Below are 27,354 nucleotides of genomic sequence, written 5' to 3' on the forward strand. Positions count from 1 at the left end.
GCATTGTATTGCACTTTGTAAAATGTATTACTTATCACTTTGTTTAGTTATTAAATACTTTTTGATGTTTAAATTTCGAGCCAGGTGACTCTTGATTCATTGTGGTGGGATTTCCCTCGAGGGGCCTTCGGAACCTTAACATTGACATACTCATTTTTTCTCTTACTACAGTTATCAAAAATAGACATGTTCATGTTTTTTGCTAATGACGATGTTGAAAACAAGGAGGAAACATTAAAAAAGAGAAGTTGCTTCAATCATAGAGCAATTGCAACATTTATTGAAGTGTTGGCTTTTTTGTATTGATTTTTCAACACATTACAAAAATACATATATGCTGAAAACAGCAGATCCACTGTTCGGAAATCACTTTTTTTCACAATGATAGCCCCCCCTCCTCTCACCAAAAACAAACAGGGAAACTGTTTTGTACAAAGAGTGAAAGTGAAAGTTGTGAAAAGTTAAATATTAAAATGTATTTAAAATTACAGTTGTAAGTGCCTTCACAAGACCTTCAACCAACCATGAGGAAAAACAAAAGCCAATGTTCATGAATATCTCATAAAATTGATATCTGCTCAATGCATTGCATTTCCCTGCCCAAAGTTCTTCCTTTAGGATCATCTCATTCATGTAATTCTGCTTTTTTTAATCTTTTTTTTTTTACATCCATGGAGGTGATACCAACAACAGGAAATTCTCTCAAAAGAAAAAAAAGAAAAATTAAATAAAACAAATGAGTACCACTTTTATCAAATAAAAATTATAATAATCTGGCATGATTCTGCAGTATTACATTTCAAAATTTTCCTCCTATACAGTGAAAAAGTAATCATACAGAAACATATTCATTAAGCTAAAATCCCTCCACCATGATAGTTATACAAAACTGTTATGGCATTCAAAACATTTGAAAGAACATTGGCAAAAACAATACTTTATCATTTAAACACTTACACAGAGTATTGTATTAATGGCATACTTCTACTCTGTAAACATAATGACAATCACACCTGAATGTTCAGCTGTGATTGGGTCAGCGTTTCCCTGTTCACTGTTTGGATGCGATATGTCTCATAGTTTTATTCCTCTTTTTCCAGTTTCACTGGAATGAATACACTCATATCTACAACATGATTGAGATTGTAGCTCTCATGGTGTAGGTGTAACATGTGTAAGCAAGCGTAAAGCAACTCTTCAGGCAATCTAACTTCTTATGTCAATTCACTGTTAATATATTGAACCAGCTTATGGAGAACTGCTATGGCCTCAACATCATATCCTTTCAAAGATTTTAAAAAAAGGGCAATTGGCATTAAACACAGAGTATAATCTTGTTGTTTTTGGCAAAAAAAATGGTGCAGATAAAAAAGACAATAAGCCAAAGTAGCAATTTAAACTTTCAAGGGAAGATGATTGAGAACTGCATTATTAAAAGATGTAGTCATTTCACATGGTTTTTTTTGTCTCCCTTCCTCTCACACTCGCTCTGTCCCTGATAGTCCATTACAAGATGTGGCCAATGGATGTGAATTTGGGTGAAAAAAACACACTTTACATATGCATTTCTCAGTTTCAATCTTTCACTTTGACCATAAGAATAGAGCCTACTAAGGTCACCTGGTCCTCCTCCTTACAGCTGTCCTCAAAATGATAATAACTCATAAAATGGCCCTTTTCTCTCTCCAAAAAGATTCATTTTCATTTTAGAAATGTACAGTCTCAATATCTGTTACTGTTAAAACGAATCACTTTGTGTGGCTTTTAAAAGCCGCTCTGATGCATAAATCTGCACTAGTGAACTGTGAAAAGAAACCGTTGGAGAGAGAGGCTTAGAACATACTGCGTTGAGAAGAACACACGCGCTAACACATATTGAGAGGAATTGCATTTGGAACCATTTTCTGGTTCCTAAAGGAACAGGGGAGGCAAACTCCGGGTCAGGGACGGATGACTCAGCAGACACAACAAGGAGATGGAGATGAGTCAGAAAGTGTTGCAATTGTTCAAGTAGCTTTAGTTTAACAAACTGCCTTTCAGTAAGCACACACAGGTAAGCTCAAACAGGTGGGTCGAATGAAGTCGTAAGGAATGGTCGTTACACATATTCTGTGAGCGTGTTCTGTGGAAGCAGCCGGTCTTCTGATTAGTTTTAGTCCGTCTTTCACCTATAGTCAGGGCTACTTTAACATACCAAAAAAAAAAATATTTACAAAAAAAAAACAGGACTGTTCTCCCTCTCACATTAATTATAAGTAATCATAATTTATTCAACATATTAAATATGGTATTTAATCCTGTTTTGGGAATGTACTGAGCATCAGTTAAAGGTACCTCCATTAAGTGCAACCTGTATTAATGTCCTAATTCAAGCAAGGACAGCAATACAGTAACTGCATTTTAAAATTATTCACATGCCAATATTTTCAAGGACAAATCCCCTGACTGAATGTAAAGTAATTCATCAGGTTTTTCAGAAAATGTTGGATTATTTAAATCCAACATAATGTTTTATTGTCAGGCAGACATTCAGTGCTTTAGGCCAGTATTAGGGAGTGGATTGTTGTCCGCTGCTGCAGTTAATATAAAAAACAATTATTCTACTTTAAAAACTGCTTTGTACAATTTTACGCAGACATCACAATAAGCTTCCTTATAGGAGAAAACAAAGAAAATTTGTATTAAGGGTGACTTCAGTTGTCTCATTTTAGAAAGAAAAAACAATTTAGCACATTTCAAAACTAACTCCATTTGAAATCTCACAAAGATGTACCTGCACATGCCAAATATCAATACAAAAATCCAATAAATACAGAAATTATTGCACAGTAGAAAGGCTCCATGGACTCCTAACTGATCAAATCCTCAGACAGTTTGCCAAGAAACACCATATTGTGCATTCCAGACAAGTTATCATTAAAGTTTCCCTTTGTTTATATTCTTAGGTGGCAGGTTCTGCGACAAGAAAAAAAAGATTAACATCGATCTCAATTTTTTAAAGAGAGAGAGAGAGAGATTATCCAGCCAAGTAGCCTAGCTGAAGAAGTTGTTTCAGGAATTTTGGTGTGTACATGTGCATGTACATTTGCTTATGTGTGTGCTATTGTTTGCTTGTGTACACTGTAGGCTGATTAACAAATGGCTGCTGGCTCAGCCTCTGTCCGCCTGCTCCAGTTTGACCTCACTGGCCATCAAGTGTTCACCATGCCATTTCTTCATGTGTTTCTCCAGTGTGCTGTAGACGCTAAAGGGCATGTGGCAGATGTCGCAGCGGTACACATCCTTTCCGAATTGACCGTGGGTCTTCATGTGGCGCGTCAGCTTGGAGCTCTGGGCGCAGGCGTAGCTGCACAGGTCGCACTTGTAGGGCCGCTCGCCTGTGTGGCTGCGTCGGTGCACCGTGAGGTTGCTGCAGTTCTTGAACACCTTGCCACAGTACTCGCAGGTGTCATTCCTCCTATCCTTAGAGCTAGGGGGCCTGCCGGGTCCAGGTCCCCGCAGGAGGTGAGGAGTGCTGCTGCCGCTGCGGCCAGAGGCGCTTCCTCCTTCCATTATCTCCCCGGGCGGGGTGGAGAAGCGGAGGCTCCCTGTCTCTGAGGACGAGTGCTCGGAGGAGGTGCCGAACGGCGACTGACGGGAATCCGTGAATCCCAAGTAGGGTTCTCTGATGAAGTGGCGTGAAGCAGCGTAGCCTGCCAGCAGCTGAGAGTAGACATTCTCCGGGGAGATGAGAGGTAAGGTCGGAGGAAGCTCCAGCTGTTCCTTCTCTATTTTGATCCTCTTGTTGTTGGAGGGGTTTGGGCTGGTGATGGGGGTGGGACGACGCTGGAACAGCCCAGGGAAGGAGTCTGCTTCAGGTACACTGATCCTACCGTTCATTACAGGCCTCTGCTCCACATGCTGATCTCGCTCTCTGTCCTGCTCCCTCTCGTTCTCTCTTTCTTCGCCCCTTTCTGCAACATCTCCGTTCAGCTGTCTCTCCAGGCCTCTCTTGTTAGGGTTAAGTCTGAGGTGATTGTCCAGGTGGTTGAACTGGTGCATGATGCCTACCCCGCCACTGTCACTTACTCTATCCCCACCCGGGGGTTTCTCCCCGAGACATTGTCTGGAGCCATTCTCCCTATTGTGGCTGAAGTCTTGGGAGTCTTCGCTTAAGTTTGAATCTGGGCGACCATTCCTCAGTTCTTCCTCCTCTTCATCTTCCTCCTCTTCTTCCTCCTCCTCTTCTTCCTCATCCTCCTCATTGTCCATCCCCAAGCCTCTTGAACTTCCCTCCATATTCTTTTCTTCACCCTCTCCTCCCTCTTCTCTATTTCCCTGTTCTGGGGAGCCACCCATGGACCCGGACTTGTTGTGCATATGAGTCTTCATATGCCTTTTAAGCTTGCTGGCCTGGGAACAGGCGTGGTCACATAGATGACACTTGTACGGCCTCTCTCCTGTGTGGCTGCGTCTGTGGACAATGAGGTTGCTCTGGAACTTGAAAATCTTTCCACAGAATTCACAGGATTTGGATTTCCCCGGGGTCTGGTTTGGACCCTGGCTTTCAGGAGGGCTGGAAGAACCGTGTCCCCCCTGAGAAGTGGGTTGCTGCGGGGCATAAGTGAGAAATGCCGGGGGTTTGGCACCCGCCTGAAAAAGCGTTGGACTCAGCAAGCGGTGCATTGGCGGCACGCGGTTTGGTGAGAGAGGAGGTGTAGGCCCCCCGTTATTGGTTGTGTTGCCTGCCAGTTCCCTGAGACGACGGGAGAAGTCCATGGAAGGAGGCTCCATGGGCGTCATCCGCATCACCCTCTCAAAGGCGCTGGGGTGCTGTGACAGCAGCCCCATCTCCTCGGGGCCCAGCCGCTCTAGAGCGGGTCTCGGGGGTGGGGGAGGGCTGATGAAGGGCGGCGTCGCAGGCAGCCGGGTTTCCATGTACCCTGGGGGAGGGTGGTGTTCCCTGAGCAGAGGCGCAGCCATGCGGAGGAGGTGGAATGGGTTGTTGGTGTCACCAAGGAAAGTGGGGAGAGGGGAGCGTGGCAGGGCTTCAGTGCACGGGGGTGGAGGCAGAGCCAAGCGAGGGGTGAGGGAGTAGTTGACTGTGTGGTGGTCCAGGTAGATGCGGATGCCATGAGTGTGCTGAGCATGCTGAAGCAGGAACCAGGCGCTGGTGAAGGTCTGCTTACAGGTAGTGCAGATGTAGCTGGATGGCTCATCTTTATCTGTAGGACAAAAGAAAGAAAATCACAATAAATATCGTAAAACACTTTCGAGTCAATGTATTCCTTTGCAAGGCTGCCGGAGTAAAATCAACTGTTGTTTAAACATAGTTATATAAACGTTCTGTTTTGGTCTATTTGTGAGGGTTTTCTTTGTCTGGGCGTGTAGGAAATGTGTCAACAGACTAATGCAGATGGCAGCTACTGCCCTAAGGCCACAACACATTATGCTAATTCTAATGTCAGATAGGCTTTAATATACAGATCCACCTCGTCTACTCTGTCATTTCCATATGGAGACAGGGGAGACAGCAATGGGGAAAAGCACCAAAATGTGGAAAATATGGCAGAGGGGGAGGGGAACAGTGGTATTTGAGGGACACACTAAAGGGGAAACGGGAGAGGTGATGGAGACAGTAAACAGTAAAGACCCCTGCGGTCTTAACACAGCATCCACAGGAAATAAAGTCTACGTCACTGTTGTAATAAAAACAACAGTAAAGTGATATTTTTTGTGACTGAACACACGCTCAAACACGCACACAAACGCTCGTATCACTCAGAGAAAAATTGCCCTTTTAAATTGCATGACTTAGTAATGCCAAATGAATCTATCAGTCACTATGGCGCGGCCACGTCAGGACGCTTATGAGTCATAAAAAGAGCCTCGGTCAGGATTCATCTAATTCAAGACAGGCCGGCATTGAACACAGCATCTGCATCTGCTTTATCAGCAGCAGCTACCGCAAACAGAGTTCAGTTGGTACGGTGGTCCCAAAGCCTCCGTGGAGAAGTAAAGACGGAGAAGTGATTTTTGCCCACAGCCTTGTGTGATCAAGAACAGAGCAGAACACTAAGATGGCTGCCTCAAAGCCACCCATGGTCACGGAATGTAAAAGACACATGCAGGCAGTACAGTGGGGCAATATTCTCTTTTTACTTTCCTCCCCTGTCTCCAGCTTCTCCCACAGCCCACCTCGGTACACACAGACACTTGTATTGTGCAAAGAGATGAGCCAAAGCTGATGTTGGATCAGTGTTCAGTACAGGAAGTTGATTTGGCGGTGGGATTGCGTTGGCTTTCCCCAGGGGAGAAAGGGTCAAAGAAGTTAATGAGGGGCTCATTTACCGATTCTGTCTGTTTTTCTCTGCCATGAGGCAGTTTGTGTGGGGTGGCACATGACCTGACTCCTACTCCTAACGTGTGTGTGCACAAGCGTGTGTGGACGTTTATGTGGATGTATTTTTGGTCGGTGCATGTGTGTGTGTGTGTGTGTGTGTGGGAGGGGGAGGCCGGCGAGTGGCGGGCTGCTTGCCCGTGTTTAGTTTGGCGAGGCTTCACACAGCCGCTTGGCAGCCGAGAGCTGGACAGCTTAACACCTTAGACTAGACAAAGAGAGTGAGAGAGGGAAGGGAAGAGGAGGAGAGGGGGTAAGAAGAAAGGTGGAGAGGTTTTAAGGGCCAGACGCGATTAGGGATGGGTCTTGTTTGGTTTTTTTCCAATACCGGTGCCTAAACGGTGCCTCAACCGATACTTTAAAAAAAGCAGAAAACAACAATTGACAAAATTTTACTGAGAAGGCAAATAGGATTATATTCTTCAAATTGAACTATATAATAACTGTTGGAATAGAATATTGTAAATATGAATAAACTTGGCTTCAAACTGCAGCTTTGTACTTTTTAACTTCAAACTATGAACAATATAACTGGTTAAAAACAGTGTTTCCCCTGTGTAAGAGCCAGAAGTGTATGTATTAGTTCATTGGAATTTGGGGGATATTAATTAAATGTATGCTCATTGTGCATGAACTAAAGACATGTACAACATATTGAAAAGCCTGTGTTAGATTGACACTCTGTGTTTGTCTAAATGTTGCAGGTGCAACACTGTAGATATTTAGATTTATTGAATGCTTTCCTACAGAGAATAAAGACAAAAAAAAGAATCAAAACACATCAATAATTACAGCCTAAAGACAAACAACACCAAAGGAACGCCACTACACCCTCGGTTTGTGACGTTGCTTCATCAACACGTAGGGACCAATATAAGATGAAGATGTGAGAATAGCAGAGGGGTTGATGATCTCTTTCAATTCATCAAACTGTTTTTTCTTGTTATTCTTATATGTATTTTGGTTTTCATCAATGCACACCATCACATACCAAGAAAAACATATTTGCATCTTTTAATAGCTTACATAGCCGTGCCGTATGCTGCTAAAAGAGTGTCAGCTGATGGTTACAGCCCAATGAAGGCCAAATCCTCCATTTATTTCCTACTCCTTACTTTACTGGTTATCCTGTTTTTGACGTCACACAGCAAGTCACCGTGGGCTGTGTCAGTATCGAATTCTGACTTGTGGAAAGCGTTTATAAAGGGCTCAAAATGTCTGCCGGAGAGCCCTCAAACCCTCAGCGATGACAGTGAGACAGACACAAACCCTCAAGGAGCTAACAGCCTCCAAGTCGGCGAATGCGTCAGGGGGCAGGTTGTGGGATTGTGCGCATGTCTCCCATGTGATCACACGCTGTGAGCGCCGCCTCCTCTGGCTCAATGAGTTCAGGCAGCATGACATGGAGCAGAGCAGTGAGTGCCATCTGATCGCGGGCTATTTTAATTAAGTATCAATTGAAAAAATGCTAAATGGCATTGTTTTGACCCTGTACTTTTTTTTGTATTGATACGCTGTACGACATTAGTTGTCTCCACTCAGTGCTGCAGCCAAAGAAATGCTCCATTAAAGAATGACGGTGGGCCGTGTTATGCTTCAGCTTGGGGTAATACAGTCGTCTGCCTGACACGGCAGGGACCCCTTCACTGCTGACTGCCAAGGTCAACTACCAGTTGGAATAGATACTTCACGTAGTCACTGATGCTGGACCTAATCGGCCAATTTAGTCTGGCACACCATGTGCACACAGACATGGCCACTGACACATACACAAACTAATGTTCTGTAGTGAGTGAGACGAAAAGGTTAAATGAAATGGAGTCACAGCAGGATTCAGTAATGTGGTGCCGCATATTGAAATATATATTTGCCGGTTTTGGTCATTTTACTGGCAGGACATTCATTCGAAGCAACAGCGTGATACCGTTTCCTTGAAACGGTCTGAGCCTTTGACCCTGCATGTGGAGTTCAGCCCAGCTGTCTGACCAGGTAGACTTGCATGAAACAGATGAACACAATACAGACCTAAAACCAGTTTAGGAGCACTATTCTTTGTCCTGCAAGAAAACAAGGGCTATGGGCCAGGAGGCCTGGAGGAAGTTATTAAAACATTGGCACATGCGTTGAGCTGAGGTGGGCCAGTAATAATGCTCTCCTTCTCTCCTGGGTTATTTTTTACTAAACCACGGGGCCAATTAACCCAGTCTTCAGGGACTGAGATCTGAGCTTTACATCAGATTTTATTCTTTCCAGATTGCCTTTTATAGCCAAGATTTTGCCTTAAAAAGTACAAACAAAATGCCAGTGAATGAAGGGGAGCCATGGTATTGACTGTTTGCATATGGCCCGTGTAGAAAAGTTGGTGTGAGCTTGGCAGGGTTGAAGTCGACACCAGGCGTATGGTGCAGACATGTGGATTTCTGTTTCATTTAGGAATTCACATATGCCATCGCCCCCAGCCTGAGTTTGATTTATTTTTTCAAAGCCCGAGCGCACTACACCTCCGTTTCGAGGCCTTCATCAGATGCTCTAATCTAGAAGGATTCACAATAAGACCACATAAGAATAACGAAAGTCCACGGGCTCAGTCCTTGAAAGGAAGGGAAAACTGGAGCTTCGCAGCTGACACTACATGGTAATGAAGGCTCAATGATGCCAAATTAACTCTTATGAAGCTCAAGGGAAACAATCCTAATTTGAAAATGAGTAGCCTTTGAACGCAAGCCCTAGTTTGGAGTGCGCCCAGTAATGTCGCTTTACCGCAAAAACCGGACAGCGCGCGGGGCCGGGCCTGCTGCCGAACACGTCACATGTCACCGTGGCATTCCTGGGTTCGAGGTTTGCTGCACTACTCCTACATTCCATCAAGGGCAACGGAACGCCACTGCGACAGATTTGCATATAGAACAAAGCCGCCCGCAGGCTAGGCCACTGGGACGCAAACCTTCCCCTGCAGCCCCTCCCACACAAGCTCACGACGCACACATGCACACGCAGACACAAGTACGCGTGTGTGCACCTGTCAGGGGTTAGCTGACACCTCTGCTGCTGGCAAAGCAGCGCCTCATTAGCATGGCTGTGATCTCAGGGTCTCCAGGGGTCCTGGCCTCCTCAACTCGCCCCCATCCCCGTACAACACCGCTCGTCTTCTCCTTCTCTCATCTCCCCCGCGCATCCCTTCTGCTCTTCTCTTCCTTCCTCGGTGCTATGGCTTGTTTGTCATGGAGGGGGGGCTAATCAGGAGACACAAGGCCGGGCAGATCGACCCTGTGTGTGTGTGGTTGGATGTGTGTGTGTGTGTATGTGTTTCACAGGACATTGGGAGCCCAGTCTGTAAACACGGCCAGCACTCGCTTCCTCTCACACAAAGTGAGAGCTGGCGACAGAGAATAAAGAAAGAAAGAGACTGTGGAGGGTGGCAGCAGCAGGCAGGGGGTAAGGCCCTCACAGTGTGACTGGCTCCATGCTGAATCAAACCAGCTTCAGCCTGCTAACCATGTACATCTGTTTGTGTGTGTGTGTGTGTGTGTGTGTGTGTGTGTGTGTGTGTGTGTGTGTGTGTGTGTGTGTGTGTGTGTGTGTGTGTGTGTGTGTGTGTGTTTCTGCATCGAATATGACCAGCTGAAGTGTCTGAAAGAGGGTTTAAAGAAAGAATGCTCCTTAATGGGTTTGCTGGAGAGAAATATGTTCTATATACTCTCTCTCTCCCGCTCCGTTTCCTCTTCTGTCCACACTGAGCACCTGTACCAGGAGTCTGGATGCTCCACCCTGACGCTCATGCATCCCGGGATGCGGGTCAAATGAACAACAAAGGGGATCAGGTATCTCAAACAACTTGGTCACAGGCACACACACGCAAACACACACACACACACACACACATTGAACGACTCCAGCTGTGTGAGTGGAGCAGAATCTCATGTAGCACGACTAAGGGAGCACGTCACCGCAAGCCATCCCACAAAGGACACACGGGATGATCAGTGAAAAATAACTGGAAAGGCCTCTGTCAGAAAAGTCCCTCAGCCTGTCTGACTTCTGGCTCGGCTTCTGGGTCGAAGTGGGAAGGAGGTTCTTGGGGTTAGGATGGGGTTTTTCTCAGCCAGTTGTCACTCTCGAGAGTCTACCCATTTTGGCTTCTGAGTGGCTACGGCAGCTGTCGCTCTTTTCCACGTGGTGTTGGTCAGATCCGATAGGATCAGACCATGAAAAAAGTGGTTGAACTTTGTGGTTCGGCCAATCAGAGCCAGACTTAGGCAGGAATCCAGATTGTCACTCCTGGCGGTTCCCTGCCGTGAGGCCTGCACAAAAGCCTCCTCTAGAGTAGTTTATCTTCACTCGATCACGTGAATCTTTCCAATCTCACTGCCAACACACTGGGTAGATGTATTTTTATCCTGGTATCTGTAAGTTTTATAAGACTTATGGGGGTGATTTGTTTTTCAGGCGATTCTCAAAATTCTATTTATATATAGTAACCTCTGTGAAAAATCAGTATATATATATATATACATATATTTATATATATACAGTCATATAGCTCCTAACAGGTCACAGCGCCTGTATTTGTTTGAGGACACGTGTAAAGTGCTGTTACATTTAAAATAACTGTGACAAAATACAAGGTAAACCGAGTGCAGAGATGAACCCAAAAGAAACTCCTGGCTCGTTCTGCAGCGTATTCCCCGCCCACTCGGTCCAAACTCAACTCGCTAACAGGTTTTTGTTTTTTGCGAGAAAAAAAAGGGGGTTTTTTGAAGCGTAAAGGTTTTTTTTTTTTTTTTTTGAGACCAACGTTTTTCATAAGCAAAACTAAGAAATTCTTTTAAAAAATGTGATTTTTGATTGTAGTCATGCAAACAAATTTGCTCTCAAAACTTTTTGGGGTTTGCGTAATAAAGACAAATATACCTTCATAAAAAAGCCCCCGAGCAAATAATTGAATAGGTGGTGGTATAAAAAGTCAAAGATTCCAGCTGCTTTGACAATGAAATGGAGACTGACTTTATGGACATGTTTTTGTTGAGGTTTTACATCTAAATGAGCTCCAGTCGTACTCCTCAGGAGCTCTCACTCTCGTCCAGAAAGTCCATTTCCTCTTCGCTGGCAGTGAATAGGAAATGGACTTCGACTTGTGACTGACTTGCAAATTCCGTTTTTTTTTAAATTTATTTTTTATTTTTTAATTCTACAACTAAAGCAAACTAAATGAAATCAAGCATGAGCATGAGACACAGTGCTCATCTCACCCTGGGATGTGCACTTTGAAATTTCTTTCTAGCGCCACGTCACGTGCATGTTCATTTTACCTTTCCCATGTGTGTGTGTGTGAAAATAGAAAGAGAAAATAGGGCTAAGTGACTGTTCTTCTGTGCCTCTGTTTGTACTGTAAGTCTATACGGTATCAGCCGAGTACGTAAGCACACATTTATTCTGTGCATCTCAGGCTTCCATTCTGTGACGGGGTGCTACAGTATATTCCTTCAGCGGTAGTAATGGTCCCCAGCTGGATTTTGCCCAGTGGAGCCAAGCAGCCAGTCCCACTTAACTAGCAGCCCACAGGAAAATACCACCGTGGCCCTGAATGAAGCACAGAGGCCCGTCCAACCCAATCAGCCTGCTATAAAACGTGCCCCTCACATACTTCAGACGTGCATTCCATTGATCCATTGAGAGAGAGAGAGAGAGCCTGAACATTCATGATCTAATCCGCTATTACCTTTTATATGTAGTTCTGCCCTACTTCAGGCTGTGAGATGATGCGGTGCTTTTTCCTCACGCTCAAACACAACAACTGCTGGGAGAATCACAGGGAAGGCACGGCAGTGGTGCGTCATTTGACACCAATATAATAAGTGTTAGCTTACTAAACAGGAGCAACAAAAGCAGAGAGTGTTAACGTGAAAAATGAACCACAGATATTTTGCTCTATATTCGACAGCTCGGCACAGTGCTGGAAAAGGGCTTGTGAAGCTCACTGCAGAAAGCAGGATGTGGGTGTGTGATCTGCATGGAAGTCTTGATGCAATGGTTCAACGTTAGGGTCAAAACACGTATTTCTCTTTTAGCTTCTCTCCCTTGATTATAAGGATTCACCAAGCGTTCAAAGTGCCACGCTGTGGTCTGACAAGGGGCTGTGCACCAGATTATTTCTTGCAACCGAGGGACTTCATGAGGCCTGCTCCGTTTCGGTCGGTTTTTGCACAAATTAGTTTTCACAAAACGACGTACAATATGTCAATCAGTGTGATTCAGAGGCGCTGGTGCATTTGGTGACCTTTCGGAGCCAGGTTAGCTGTTTTTAATGCTCCCAATCTTTGTGCTATGCTAAACTAGACAGTAACTTCATAGTTTCTGCACATCTACAACAATATGTGTCATTTCACCAGTAAACTAGTGCTTCAGCTCCCAATATTGTGCAGCAATAATATGAAAGACACCCTCTAAGGATAGAAGAAACAATGTCTCTTCCCACTTTTAAACAAATTATGATTAAATGAATGGACTAAAGAGAAGACCTTTGTGGCTCTCTGTGCAGTCCGTGTGTCTCTGTGTCTATAAGCTGTAATGTTGGTCAGATCTCCAGGTGGATTCTGTTTCCTCCCTCATGGGTCCTGAAAAGGACTCAGGTGTGTCAAACCGTCTCTCGACTCTGGAACATCTATCCTTCAGGTCCTCACGCGCGCACACACACACACGCACACACACACACTCACTTCACTTTTTTCTCTCTTATTTTCTCTCTGTCTTTCTGGCTGTTATCACGCTGATACATTTCCCGCTCTTGGCACGGCTCCTGCATAGCTTATGGTAAAATAAAGCTTTCATCTATCCAGTGCCTTTAGGACACACACACACACACACACACACTCACTGGTACGGGCCGGCGCTGCCCCGCCAGACCACGGGCCCAGACAAGCTCTGCTGGCACCAATCACCCTGATAACATCTTGGGCTTTATTTCATTTTGGCTAGCTCTGCTCAGCTCTGGAAGAGACAGTCACAGAGAAGAGGGCTTTCTGGAAAATATGAATTACGGCGGTTCACAGGGAGAATGTAGCGCCTTAACCCTGAGCAATGCCATCGGTGGACATGACAGCGCAAGCCTGCTGTCTTCCAAGAAGCACACCAGACCTGATGTTTCTACACATTTCTCCAAATTATGAAAGGAAAACCAAAAAAAAACAATACTGTCAAAAAAGAAAAATAGAAAACTGCCAAAAAAAAGTATGTAAGTACAAAATATGTAACAATCCAGGCAGGCAAGGCGCTTGGCTTATTTTTGCCCAAGTCTTAAGATCCATCCATATATTTCTGTGGTATAAATTAAGTTAAATGTAACTACATTTAACAAGACATAAAAGTAATTGTTTAAATTGTATTTAACTGCTTACAGGAAAAGGCCAGTGTGTCAGACAGAAAGCTCTATTTCGTATCAATGTCGTATCCACACACGCACACCCCTGATTTAAATGAAAATGGCAAACTGGCATGAAGGTAACTTAAGTTCACGTGTTTTTGTCTAGTGTTCTCTCTAGGAGTAATTGCTAGAGACAAATAAGTGGATGAAATAAGGCCAATCGTAAGTGTACCATGAAAGGCTTTCAATATCTCTTGCGGGGAAGCAGCCCGTAAAAGCAAAATACGGCAATAAACGCTGTCTCCTCATTTTCCTCTCCCACAATCCCACCCTATAAGAGCAGGACGCCACTGGGATAAGAGGAAAGGAACAACAACATTGTCGCAAGTAGGATTACCCATGTCTGACTTGCTAATAAGAGCCATCTCTTTTCCTTTTCACAAAAACTAATGGTAGTCCTTTTCCTCCCAAAGGCAAACACACGCTACTTTTCAATAGAACGATGTGTGTTAACGACTGGGTCAGAAAATCTCTCCATTTACTTGTGAGAGGGGCGGGTTCTGCACCAATGTCTGGCATACAAAATAGCTGAGCACACGTCTGCTTTATCTGCATGTCCATCATAAAGACCTCATTAAGGAGCGTTCCAGAGCGGCAGAAAGGTGCACATGTTGCCCAGCAGGACTGCGTCATTCGGGGCTTTGCATTTTTGCACATTTCACAAAGTGTTCATGGACATGCATGCTTATCAGTTTCCCTTCCACCAATTAGAGAAGGTTCTTGATTCAATGTACAACATTATTCAGCACCGATGACAGCACACCAGTTATCAAATGTCACAGCCAGAGAGGAGAGGTGAGGGGAAACTCGAATAACTGCAGTGCAGCAGTCAGATTGCTACCATTATAGCTATTCATGCACGGAGCATAAACACATGCACAGATTCCCACTGACACAAGACAACTTATGGTCCGTAGCAGCGAGACCATGAAGTTCACATCGGCACTTCACTCACAGCTCAACACAAAGCATCGTGTTTGTACCAAAAGCGCCATCATTACTCTACAGGGCCGGGGTGTGAGGTTTCTAATGCCTCTTAAGTTAGGCTGTTAAGGAGCAAAGATTCCACACATCTGGGAGACACAGTCCGTCGACACATGCTGGAAGTTAGCGGTGGCGCTTGCAGTCCAAATTAGTGGCGAGTTTTATTCCCCCGCTGTGGTAGGAAAATATTAAATCTGCTGCCATATGAGTACCATAAAGCTGACTGCGGAGCGTTTGATGCCTTCATGTGGGAGCCTTTACGCTGTGTATGTGCGTGCGTCCGCGTGCACCAGTGTGTTTGCAGGCCTCGATGTGCGATGGGAGCCATTGTAGGCACAGGCATGAACACGTGTTTGTGTGTGTGTGTGTGTGGCTCTTATCTGTTTGTGTATGTTTAGTTTCCATGTATGTGTGGGGGGGGGGGTCAGGTGGCTGTGGCAGTTTGCATGTGCAGCATGTTCTGGCAGTACTTTTAGAACTAGTTGACCCTGCTGCATACAGCAGACAGACAAACCCGAGCAGAGTGAGACGGCCCCTGGGGTGGTCCTGTCTGAGGCCCAGTGTTATGGGCCAACAACTCTAGGGGCCCCTACACGAGGGAACGCGCATACTGTAATTGCACGCACACACACACGGGTCTGTATCTGAACCCAAGTGCTCAGAGATGCTGGGAGACGTACAAAAGGAAAAAAAGCTCAGTGTTTTGAGGTTTGAGGTTTAGGAATTTCAATGACAAATTAATTAATTTCTACCCAACAGTAACGTCTGGTAATGTGCAAAATGTTGATATTACAAAATTCTATTGTCTTTAAAATACATCTAATATCACTATATATTGTGTCTCTCTTTCTCTTAGTCCATTCTACTTTTGCAGCTTTAAACTGCAAAAAGTAGACACATGGAAAGCAGATACGGTATATTACTGTTTTCATTGTAAAGGTTGAGTATTCATATTAGTGACTGTGCTCCTCTGGTTTTCCCCATAGAAGAATGAGGAAACGCAAATGAAAAAGAAAGACAAAAAGACACAAATGCCTAACAGCGGACACAAGATACATTTCCTGGCAAGCGTTCAGAAAGACATTAATGTCAGAACACTAACACACAAAGACACTAGCCATGGAATGCCACACACATGACACACTCGCAGGCACGCACACAAGCACATACACACATCACTTACACAACTGGCACCATGTAACCCCTAATCACAACCCCAGAGCTTGGACATCAAATGAAGCAAGCTCTGAAAAAAATCATCAGGAGTAATTAACGCATTTTCATATGCAAATGTGATTAATGCAAAACTACAAAGTCATTATGCAAATCAGCTTTTCCTTGAGCCGCTGTACAAACATTCGCAGCTCAAATCAGGCATCAGTATTGCCATCTTTCTTTCTTTTTTTTTTAAATCTCTCTCTCTTGGAGTGGAGATAATGCATAGGTAGCATGTGAAGTTATTTCTCACACACACAGTGTGTGTGTGTGTGTGTGTGTGTGTGTGTTTTCCTGCCACGGGCCGGAGGTTTTACGCTGCCTGCCTGCTGATTGCTGGCTGCTCGGCACTGGAGCGAGACACGGAAGCCGCGTACAGGGGAAGGTATGAATATGCAGAGGCCTGATTGCTTTTCATGATTAAAGCCTATTTAATATGGAAATGAGAGCAAGCCAGGTGATTAAAGAAGCGTTGGGTGGTGGGGGGGAAAGAAAATAGAAAGACAAGGGAAGAAACAGAGATGGAAGAGGACAGGATGGGACTGAGACACCATCAAATCTGTACCAGCGGGGTATCTGTGAAAATAAGTGTTGAACATTTGAGGTTTTACCTCTTTGGGCGTAAAACCCATCACATTCTTTAGGTTACGCTACAGGTTTTCATCCAGAAACCATGATGAGTCATTTCTGGTGTAAAGAATCCCTCGTCGTCAACTTGCTCAAGAAAAATAACTGATGTTATCAAGTGAAAATATTTGCTTTCCTTAAACGCAATGTGTGAGAATCTTAGTGCGTGGCCGGTGTCTCATTTAGTTCCTTTAATGACTGAAGTCCTGCCTGTAAGTCGCTTCCCATCCAACGAAACAAACCAGAGCAGAATCCGCAGCCTAATATTGTCATTTGCCCTCAAAGGGGACAGCGGGGCAATCAGAGGTGGATGGAGGGAGAGACAGAGGGCAATTGGGAATGATGTCGCCGTTGTCTCATGAAACATTTACCATGTCATTTATACACAGTGTTTGAGAGTGAGAACGGAAGAGACAAACAGAGAGAGAGAGAGACAGCTCGTCGCGATGTGACTTTGCCCTTATGTACTGGATGTCTTAAAGTGCTCCGGGGGGCGGGGGCCGGGGGGCCGTCCTGGGAGCGGTTCAAAGCAGGGCCAGGGTCGTCTTAGCGTGGTAACGCTCCCCTAGCGACCGTATCTCGCCCGCCTGGTGACACACGTCATTGTTCACAGACACCGCACACACTCAAACTCATACAAGGCAGAGCCCACACATGCATGCACACGTGCACACGACGTGTGTGCATCAGCAAGAGAAACTCCAGAAAATATTATTGTGCACAGAAGGGACAGATTTCATCTACACAGTGAGTACGGGGGGGGGGGAGTGGGTGTGTGTCCGGGTGTGTGTGGGAGTCTTTTGCAGGTCTGCTCGCCATGCAGCATGTTTGCGGGCTGACAGACCAAGAGGACTGACAGGAAGTTCTAAAACACAAACAGGTGAAAACAAAAATAAAAGAGATGGTTAAGGGTTATGCACCTGGCTCGAGCATTTTATATGTGCATTATGTGCGTGCAACTTTCTTTTATTTCTGATGTTGAGAATAAGTGTGTGTGTTCTGGCTGCAAAGTTCTCAATACCAAGTGCAAGCAAATGTGAGGATTTTTCCACATGTGTGTGTGTGTGTGTGTGTGTGTGTGTGTGTGTGTGTGTGTGTGTGTGTGTGTGTGTGTGTGTGTGTGTGTGTGTGTGAGAGGGTGTTACTGTGTGCTGCCAACACGTTGGACTTAATTAGACCTAATTTGGTTGAAACTTGAGAGTGCCTTGAGTGGAAATCTAATGTGTAGAACAAAGCTCCCTCGTCTCTTTCATTTGTTGCTTGGAGTGTTTCATGTTCTGTTTTCTTAGCGATAAGAATGCGTGTGTGTGTGTGTGTGTGTGTGTGTGTGTGTGTGTGTGCAAACAGCTGGCTCACACACTAACTCCTATTGTTTCTCCTCTGACCACCCAACAGACAAACTGCCATATAAACCAAGATTGAGCTTTTAAAGTTCAAGTTCAATCATTTTTCTACGACAAAAGGATTCCACGTGCAGTGGCTGCAGAAGGACCCTAAGGCTCATAAAAAGTACAAAGTATGACTGGAACATGTGATAACTCTCTTTCTGATGAAAGGAAATTATTGTGCGGTCACACGTTGCTTCTGATCACCTCCAATAAATGTTTCCCACTGCAAAAGATGCTGGCCACTCACAGAAAGTGTGCATACAGTGATGACAAAAGAGTTCCACACTAGCTGTGATTATGAAATGAACTACATATGCACGTCTTCAATGCACTGTGTCCAAGAAAAGTTGGGCATTTAAGGGATAGTTTAAAAAAATGTAACAGATCCGCAAACTCCTGAGCAACCCGTACAGTAAAAACTGGATGTGTGTGAGATGTTTTCTAAATAATTAGAATATGTCTAATGTGTGTGTATTTTCAAGGTCTCCAATAATACAATGAAAATGATTACTGCTTTATATCATCATTCTCTAAGGACAATTCATTCTGAAGACCATTTAGAACTAGAAGATACATGTACATATAATAGCATTGCATGTTACATGTCCTCCTGGCTGTGTCCCTCCTTTAACCACGTCTGCTCAGTCTGTGTAATCCTGGATAGCCTTGCCAGCTCTCGGGTGCGATGGCGACTGTCTCCTGTGATGACTTTGAACTGGTTTCCCTGCAGCGCTGGCAGTCTACAGGTCCCCCCCCCCCCACTCCCCCCGCCCCCTCCCATAGCCAGATGAACGGCCTTGCGGCTTTATTAATCCCCTTCTCCTCACCACGCACTCAGATGAATTTTAATCAGCTTTCTTAACCTTTTTTCATATGCTGCAGGATTTCTTTACAAATCCTGATGTGCACTCACAGAAGCAAAAAATAAGACACAAACACACAAACACACACACACACACACTTGGGATGGCTCCTCTATCACCTTCTTCTTCGCCTTTTACAATTGGTTTCAGATGAAGTTTTTCAGACCTGCTGGTTAGTTTGGTGTGTGCGATTCTGTTTGTGTGTGTGTGTGTGTGTTTGTGTGTGTGTGGGGGGGGGGGGGGGGGGGAGTGGAATAGAAATACAGAGTGACTCTCATTCGCTCTAATGAAATCATCCCAGGCTACATGAATCCCTCCTGTCAAAATAAAATAACAAGCAGCTCTCTTTAAAGAGATCTATCTGTCCTGGACAGGTGAGAGATGTGTGTGTGTGTGTGTGTGTGTGTGTGTTATTAAGATGGACATCTGTACTGCTCTGTTCAAAGCTCAGACTTGAGCTCCTGGTGTAGATGGACGGCGTCTCTCCGTACCTCCTCTTTCCTGTTTGGGGCAGATCCCTCTGGCTGGCGTCAGGCTCCTCTCCAGAGCCTCTTCTCTGCCAGGGGTCACCTGGATGCCCACCTCCACCGGGGTGGACCCTCTGCCCCGCTCCAGTGACGCGGCCCTGGGAGAGATGGGAATGCCGGGGACGCCGCCAGTCTCCCCAGGTTTGGAGAAGGACTCCGGTCCGCTCCGAGTCCCCCGGCAGAGGCGTCGCTTGTGGTCTATGAAAACCAAAATATCGCCCAGAGGGAAGTTTGTCTGGCACTGGCCGCAGGTCAGTATGTCGTGCTCCCTGGGGCCCACCCTCCGAGGGCTGGGGGGGGACGGCTCCGGAGGCGGAGATACCGGCCGTGAGTCATAGTTGGCCTCTGCTGTAGACAAAGAGAAGAGGAAGGGCAAAGGTTAAATGAAGTAAGAAGAAAGATGGCTAGGGACAGAATACACAGCGTGGCCTCCTTATTCCTAATGAAAACCCTCCCTTCCTACTGAATTACATGATCACACACAACTGTGTCACTTTCACAGCACAAAAAGCTGCTTTGCCCAGACCAACACCTGCAAGGCTAATCCAGGAGAGATCTGCGTGGGTGGAAACCAGCACATACACTAAAATGCAAATTTGGTGTGCGCGTGTGTGTGTGTTTGTGCGTGTGTGTGTGGCCAGGAAGCTTATTCATCTCGATGTGCAGGCTGGGTTTCCGGTGAGGGCCTTTGCTTCACAGAGCTGTCACAGGTAGACAGATGCCTTCACCACGTGGGAGCCCCAGCTTGTGCAGAACCACGCGTGGAGTAGAAGAGGCTCTGTCTGTCTGGCTGCGTGCACGCGTGTGTGTTTTTGTGTGTTTTGGTTTGTTTGTGTGCATCGGTGTGCGTGTATTTCTTTGTGATTACAGAAGACGGAAAAAAGAAAAAACGAGAAACAGATATAAACAGCAACATGCTGAAGTGTGTGTGTGTGTGTGTGTATGTCTGTGTGATCGCGGAATGAGATGGAGAAAACAGATATACACATGTTGCAGTGTGTGTGTGCACAGGTGAGTTGTTCCCTACAGACAGAAAACCTATGAAGCCCAACCTAAAGTCCGGTTGAGATGAACTCATTCTTCACATTTGTGTCACCTGCAGCATTCATAACCATTGCAAATGTATCTCACCCACCTTCCCTATAACAAAGACTGAGTGTCTTTTTTTTTTTTTACGTATATCCCTCATGGACACTTTAAACACTACCCTAATCTACCACTATGAAATTGTGTCTTCTTCTAAGAAGGCCGGAGGAAATCTGAAGCTCCAGAGCCTCTAAGGGCGTCTGAATGAGTGGGCCCCCAGGAGGAGGTGCCGTGGCCTGGGAGAGGAACGTAACTTTGCATGCCTTTGTCTGTGTTGCTCCTGCACTTGGAGCACATGCATCCCCCGTCCTCCCCTCTGCCTCCCTTCTTCTCTTCCTCCAAAACATGACACCCTAATAATTGCAAAGATTAGACAAAGAGTGTGTGTGCCTGTGTCTCGGTGTGTAGTTATCGGAGCATAGATCCTAAACCCTCTCATCCACCCGTCTCAAACTGCCAAGGAGGCGTTGCTCCTTTAAATAGTCGTAGCCGTTAAACTCGGGCAGAGATACGGCTCAATATTAAACACATTTTTTCTCCCAAAAATGGCATATTTCAAATGTATATTTACACCTATATGAATCAACCCCCCCCCCCCCCCCCCCCCCCCATACACACACACACGTTCCAGTCCCCTCACTGCCCCGGAGTTATTATCCGCTGCCAAATCTCTTTTCTCTAAATGGAGATGGCTTCCTGGATGCCTGCCAAATCATTTCCATCTCATAATCTTTGGCGGCAAAGAAGAAACACAAACACGCCTTTACCTCCAGTTCACAGCTTGTGACCATGATTCACATGAAGCACGTGTGCGTATGTGTGTAAGTATCTGCAGGAGATATCTGCTAACAGTACGGCTCTGGACTTTCCGACAGGTGGCATGAGGGCCACATTTTGTGTGTGTTCTACACGAGTTAGAAAACACCAGCGAGCCAGCGAGAGGACAGTTGGGCTTGACTTTGTCGCTGCGAGGGATGAGAGACGAGAGCCTGTTTGTTAACATGTGGTTGAGTGACATGGCTCGGAGCAGAAGGCAGTAAATGAAGGCGTTGGCACTGTCACCGTGCTGCTGGAATAACAGTCGGACACCTTCTAAAAAAACCGCACCCCTCTGTGAAACCCGCTCGCTCGTTTATCCCGAGGCTCACCTGTGAGGGAGAGAGTAAAAAACAGGGGCCAGAAGGAACTGAGCTCGGAACGTGGACAAAAACCCACAGAAAGAACACACTAATCTCATGGTGATAATTCTCTCTGGACAACCTTCCATGTGAGAAGAACATGCTGGATTGGGACGAGAGCAGACGCACCGTCACACAAGGCATGATGAGAGCTGTGCAGCATGACACAACACATACTAAGGTCACTTACTTGGGTTTTCTGTACACACACACACACACACACACAGAGAGCCATAGTCACCCAAAGACTGTCCTGCTCTCTGCCTGATCAAGTGTGAGTGGAGTCAGGCAGCCTTAGAGCACCCCCTATCAGTTTGATGGGGAGAGTCAGCGCGCCGCACAATGGGGACCAGATGGGACACACAGCCGAAAACAATGGGCCTCTTTCACCAACATTTCCTCTTGTGTTTAAGTTTAAGAAAAATAATTAAAAACGTCCAGCCAAAAAAGTACTTGATGATGTTATTGTGTTGTCAGAGGGGAGGAATTCATTTTAAATTGCAAACTTTAAATGATTTGGGGTTTACGGTTGGATTGTAAGTTCAGTCTGTACATGGTAAAATGAAGCACGTTTTCACACTAGGGAGAAGGTAAATCCACGTGCACGTACATGAGGATCCTCTCATGCCTTTTGACTCATTGAGCTCGCTTATCCTTAATTATTTTGTTGGTTCTCATAAGCTGTTTCAAATGTGTTTTTGTTGTTTCAAATGGTGCAAGAGGATTTGAATGAGAACAATGAGAAAATGTATTTTTGGGGCGGGGGGGGGGGGGGAATCTGAAACATTTATTATTGTTTCTGATGTGAATTTGATGAGATTCTTTATTGTGGCTTTAAACTGTTTTCAGTTGTCGCCCCAATTGCCGACAACATGTGATTACAAGCAGCGCAGAGTGCCGTGCTGGTAGAATGGGAGGAGGACCAGAGGGGTTCACATGACGGTCCACCATACTGCATGGGTTCCGACCTGTGAACCTTTCTTTGTTTTACCTTTTCATTTTCTCAGCAGAAATCGCATGTGCACACACGCATGTGAAATCCAGGGTACGATTCTCCCTGTCATTTAAAATAAATGACACCAGCAACATTGCAGATGGCTACAATCAAAAATTCAAACAACAAGCGTCTTCGCTTAGCTTCTCCTTTTTTTCCTCTGCTCCGGCGCCAATGAGAGCTGCAACGGTGTGTGTCGTGTAAGGCCAGGTCCGTGCGTTTCATTATCTTATCATCATTTACTCTGCAGCAGTCTCATTTTTCATCATGAATCTTAGATTTATAATCTGAAAGTGAGCAAAACGGCTGTGCAGCTGACTGTGACTTGTCACTATATCGCGACAAATGACTGGCAAGCTATGATGCATGACATTTGAGGATGAAAATTAAATCTAAAACTAAAAACTATTTTAGGGCATAACAATAATTGGTATAAAAAAGAAGGTTGTTTTCAATAATACTGATAGATTCAAAAATAACTGAGAACAAACTGCAACCGCCTCACAATAAATCCTTCATCACTCACCAATCATCTCCGGTGAGATTACCATCCGGTTACCACAATGTGTGTGAATATTTAGTGTTGCGTTGCAGTGTGTACGGGGGGGTTTTCTCCCCCAGCGTGTGACAGCCATATGGTACGAATAAAGGCAAAAACATGGACTGGAGCACAAGTAGCATCCTCTCAGAGAGAAAACAGCTATTGCGGGGCGGGATCGAAGTTACAATTCCCTGTAATAATTGTGATTTTAGAGAAATTCTCCGGGGGGGGGGGGGCGCTGTGATACTAAACACAACGGGCCTGGCAAGTAGATCTTCTCAACGTAGTCTTTAACGAAAAAGCCTTTACGGAGATATGCTGAAATTCAGGTTCTCCGCACTTCCAACACGCTCGTGGCTGCAGGGCACGAGGCTGTGTTCAGTTACAGTCAATCATCCCTGATCTGACATGTGGATGATTCAAAACTTCTGGTTATTAATGGCAGAAGGAGATATGTGGAAGTTCGTGGCAGCTGACACTAACAAGTTACACAACCTAGGGACGGGGTCATGTTGAAGATATTCACAATGAGGTCCACTCTTTTCGCTCTTAGCATACATATGCAAGGAGATCCACACGTGCTGACTTTATCAAATTACGGTTTGGTTTTCCCCCAGCGCAGATCTTCCAGCCTGAGGTGTGACCCTGGCCCAGTGCAGACCCACCCAGCCGAAGGGAACAGTATACAAAGACATGCGGCCCTCGCCATTAAATGGGCTGTCATTATTAAAGATAGGTGTGGCAAAACATGTCTATGGCGTTATATGCAAATACAAGTGGATCTGCGCACACACTTAATGTGAGAACACATTGTTCTCGTAGAGAGAGAGAACAATCGGATGGAAAAAAGAAGGCATTTTTCTTATTTTTTGCGGATCTGTTTAAAAGTCCGGTTTCCACATTGCATTGATTGGTAGTATGAAAAAGAAAGAAACAAAAAGGTCTGGCGCTTCCTTCATCGTGCACTTGTGCCTCCTGAGTCGCTGAGGCCACAGTTGAGCAGTGAGAGACACGTGTACCATGAGCGAGAACAGGTAGGGTGAGATCCAGCGTGTCAGCTCGTGCTCCAAGAGCCGACAGCATTATCCGAGCAGAACATCAAACATTTGGCAGCATAAGGCAATATCTGAATTTAAGATGTAGTTTGAAACTCAAATCTCACCTGACAGGTCAGCGCTGATTCAAAATGAAAAAAAAAAAAAAAAACTAGGCAAGAACAGAGACATTTTAATGCAGCTTTATAAAAAAAAGGAAATTTGAAAAAATGTAAAGCTCAATGTGTGAGATTAATTATCAGCACCCGTTCAGTTTGTAACATTTGCTTATTGCAGAGCAGGTGCTGTGAGCTTCACAAATGTCTTTAAAAAAAGAAGAAAAAAAGATGTCAAACAAAGTGACTGGAAGGAGGATAAGCAAATATTTGACAGTTGTCCAAATGTTTACCATTTCCCTAAAAACAAATGAAAATGGAAAATGATTGTCAATTATTGATCATAACTCATGCAGGTAAATGTTGAACAAAGACATGCATGCCTGAGGTGAAGTGTTGCACACTCTTAGATGTATGGAGGAGTAACAAGGGGGTCTAAACCCTAATTAACCGATGTGATCGAGATAAATATTCAAGCTGGGTCAGTTTCTGTCACCGCCTGTAATTTCTGAACCAGAAAACAAAATAGCTATAGATTTAGAGAGAGAGAGGGAGAGGAAGAAAGAGAGAGAGAGAGAGAGAGAGAGAGAGAGAACATGAATGGAGAAAATGATTAGTCTAAATGCTAAATGTGTCGGGTGGGACGGAATTTGTCGAAACCTTTCCTACACAAAAACAGATTGAGCGGAGATTACACAATGAATTTCTGCCATGAATTACCCAGATTAGGCCTTGATGAAATTAGAATCAGACAAAGCAGAGCGCCGGGAGATGGAGGTTAGATTGGTTTAATGGATTTTAAATTGGATTAAGCAACTCTTTAATGATTTGCCACAAATAAGAAAAAAAACATGCTTACTCAGATTAAATATGCACAATCACCATTTTAGGTCTTAGTTCTGGAGATCTTCAATCACGGTCATGAGTCTTTGTTTGTTAAATATTGTAGAAAAGTTCAGACTGAGTGAGTGACTTTGTGTTGTGTTTATATTATTTGGTCAGATTGTGAACTGAAAAAATTTCTTTGCACAGTTCAGTTGTGCGTTAGGCTTTTTAAAAGGTTACTGCAGAAAGGCCTTTGTGTGTCAACATTTTTTTTTTATAATTAATGACTGCATGTGTTAGAGGGGTGTGTGTGCGTGTGTTTGTGTGAGTGTGTGTGCGGATTAGAAAGAGATTTTTTAAATTCAAACACATTTAAATTTAGACGCCATGCAGTCTCCAAACAAATAACTGTTTCAGTTGAGAATGATGTTGCACGGAGAGCATAAATGTGCACGTTGCCACATGGTGAAAGACACTTTGGGGGGAAAAAATCTAAATTGAATTGTGATGAAATGTTTCATGCGTGCACACGCAAACATACACACACGCACGCACTTAACCTGCCAGTCCCACTGAAGATGTGATCAAATCTTTCAGTCAAGTTATATAAAGATGCAAAAGGCGCATTAAAATATCACTCAATTGTTTTTGATAGTTTCAAATGTGCATTTTAACAAGTCCTCGCATTCACTAATATTTCATAATATTTCATATGAAGTTATCCTCGGTAATTAGCTCCGCTGTCCGGCACATTTTCACAGGCTCAAAAGACATTCATGAATGTAAATCAAATGAAATCATGATATGTAGAAACCATTGAAACAAGTAGACTCGACGTGGAGTGAGGAGTCTTTAACTCACCGCGTGCTGTCTCCCTGTGCGTCAACGAGAAGTGCTGCGGGTTCACCTGCTTGCGGCGGGACATGGCCCCGGCATTTACTCTGGCATCGCCCGGTGAACGGCACTGGGAGTCGGCTTGGACCGTGATGTCGGTCCACTCTGGCTTGCAGGTGACCAACTTTCCCCTCTCTCCTAATCCGTCTAATAGCCTCAGTCTTCAGCAACTTCGAAAGACGCGGGTGCGAAAGTCGGACAGGACATGCACGAGCGCGGAGACCGTTTTTTTCCACAATGTCCTGCAGCGGAATTGGAGGAAGCGGCACCTGGGCTGAAGAAGACAAAGTGTGCGTTTTGTGAAGAAGCAGCGGCGGCTGTGCGCGGGGATGTTTCGCAGATAAAAAAAAAAAAAAAAAAGATCCTGGACGGCCCACCTCTGCAGCGGCAGTGAGGACGGAGGAAGTGCGGAGAAGTCCACTGCTGATGGCTTTTGGTTTGTATTTGGCTCCTTTCCCTCTCCCCTTTTAGGGTTATAATGATATGATTGTATCTTCTGGGGGTCAAATGGCTCCTGTTAATTCTAGGATTCCCTACAGCGGCTCCATTTCGGCGGTGCGCTGAAATGACCCTTTGGCACTGACTCCTCCGGCGCGTTTTGGCATCGGTGCGTGGAACGGCAACTCTTGGCTCTGGTGGCAGGAGCTCTGCTGATTGAGAGAGAAAGCGTGACAGGCTGGCGGGGGGGGGGGCGGGAGGGCAGACAAGACACCTCCTCCTCCTTCTCGTCCAACAAGCTCAGGTCCGATGTTTCCTAGTGTCCTACAGTGTCGATGCACCTCTCCTTGACTCACACGATGAGGGAGGACGCATTTGTGTGTGAGCAGGCTATATGCAGCCTGGGGTTTGTGTGTGTGTGTGTGTGTGTGTGTGTGTGTGTGTGTGTGTGTGTGTGTGTGTGTGTGTGGCTCGGGTTGCCTCTGAGGAGCGGGACGGGCTTCCAGTTCAAGAGCGTCCGCAGACACGCAGAGGCGCGCGGACGACACAACACGTGGACACCAGCGGTCAGAGCTGGGCTCCATTCAAAGTGATTCACTCATCACTGCTTCCACTAAGTCCACTGTGTCACCGACGACCCTTTGGACCAGTGCATCGGCCCAAATCCCTCCCCGCGCGCGCGTGGCTCCAATGGTCATGGCGTGCAAAATGCCATGGTATCCGGGACTTTTCCTTTGCGCCTTTTGTTCTTTATGTTTAGCCAGTTAGTTTACTTATCAGTTAGTTAACTGATTAAATCAGTTGATTGTAATAACTCGTTCTCTTTCATGAATTCTTGGCTGAAA

The 27,354-nt window shown here is 45.2% G+C and overlaps 1 protein-coding gene across 2 annotated transcripts; it reads right to left on the reverse strand.

Annotated features, from left to right (window-relative positions):
- Positions 1 to 252: 252 nt before the first annotated feature.
- Positions 253 to 26,757, reverse strand: bcl11bb (BCL11 transcription factor B b). 2 transcript variants are annotated; one of them, XM_037449576.2, is made up of 3 exons: positions 26,039 to 26,757; positions 19,368 to 19,748; positions 253 to 5,204 (listed from the first exon to the last, which is right to left on the reverse strand). In XM_037449576.2, exons 1-3 carry the CDS (start codon positions 26,100 to 26,102, stop codon positions 3,151 to 3,153), a joined length of 2,499 nt encoding a protein of 832 aa, XP_037305473.2. In that variant the 5' UTR covers positions 26,103 to 26,757; the 3' UTR covers positions 253 to 3,150. The 2 variants fall into 2 exon arrangements, with proteins under 2 accessions (XP_037305473.2, XP_037305471.2); XM_037449574.2 differs by having other exon boundaries at positions 19,368 to 19,751.
- Between the last annotated feature and the right edge of the window lie 597 nt (positions 26,758 to 27,354).

Source organism: Pungitius pungitius, chromosome 20 (genome assembly GCF_949316345.1).
Source record: "Pungitius pungitius chromosome 20, fPunPun2.1, whole genome shotgun sequence".
NCBI lineage: Eukaryota > Metazoa > Chordata > Actinopteri > Perciformes > Gasterosteidae > Pungitius > Pungitius pungitius.

Coding starts and splice junctions, on each gene's coding strand:
- bcl11bb (XM_037449574.2), bottom strand. CDS start 26,102: ATGTCCCGCCGCAAGCAGGTGAACCCGCAGCACTTCTCGTTGACGCAC. Junction 19,752..26,038: donor GCACAGGGAGACAGCACGCG/GTGAGTTAAAGA, acceptor CTTTGTCTACAG/CAGAGGCCAACTATGACTCA. Junction 5,205..19,367: donor CCCCAAACAGGAAAGAGGAG/GTACGGAGAGAC, acceptor TTTGTCCTACAG/ATAAAGATGAGCCATCCAGC.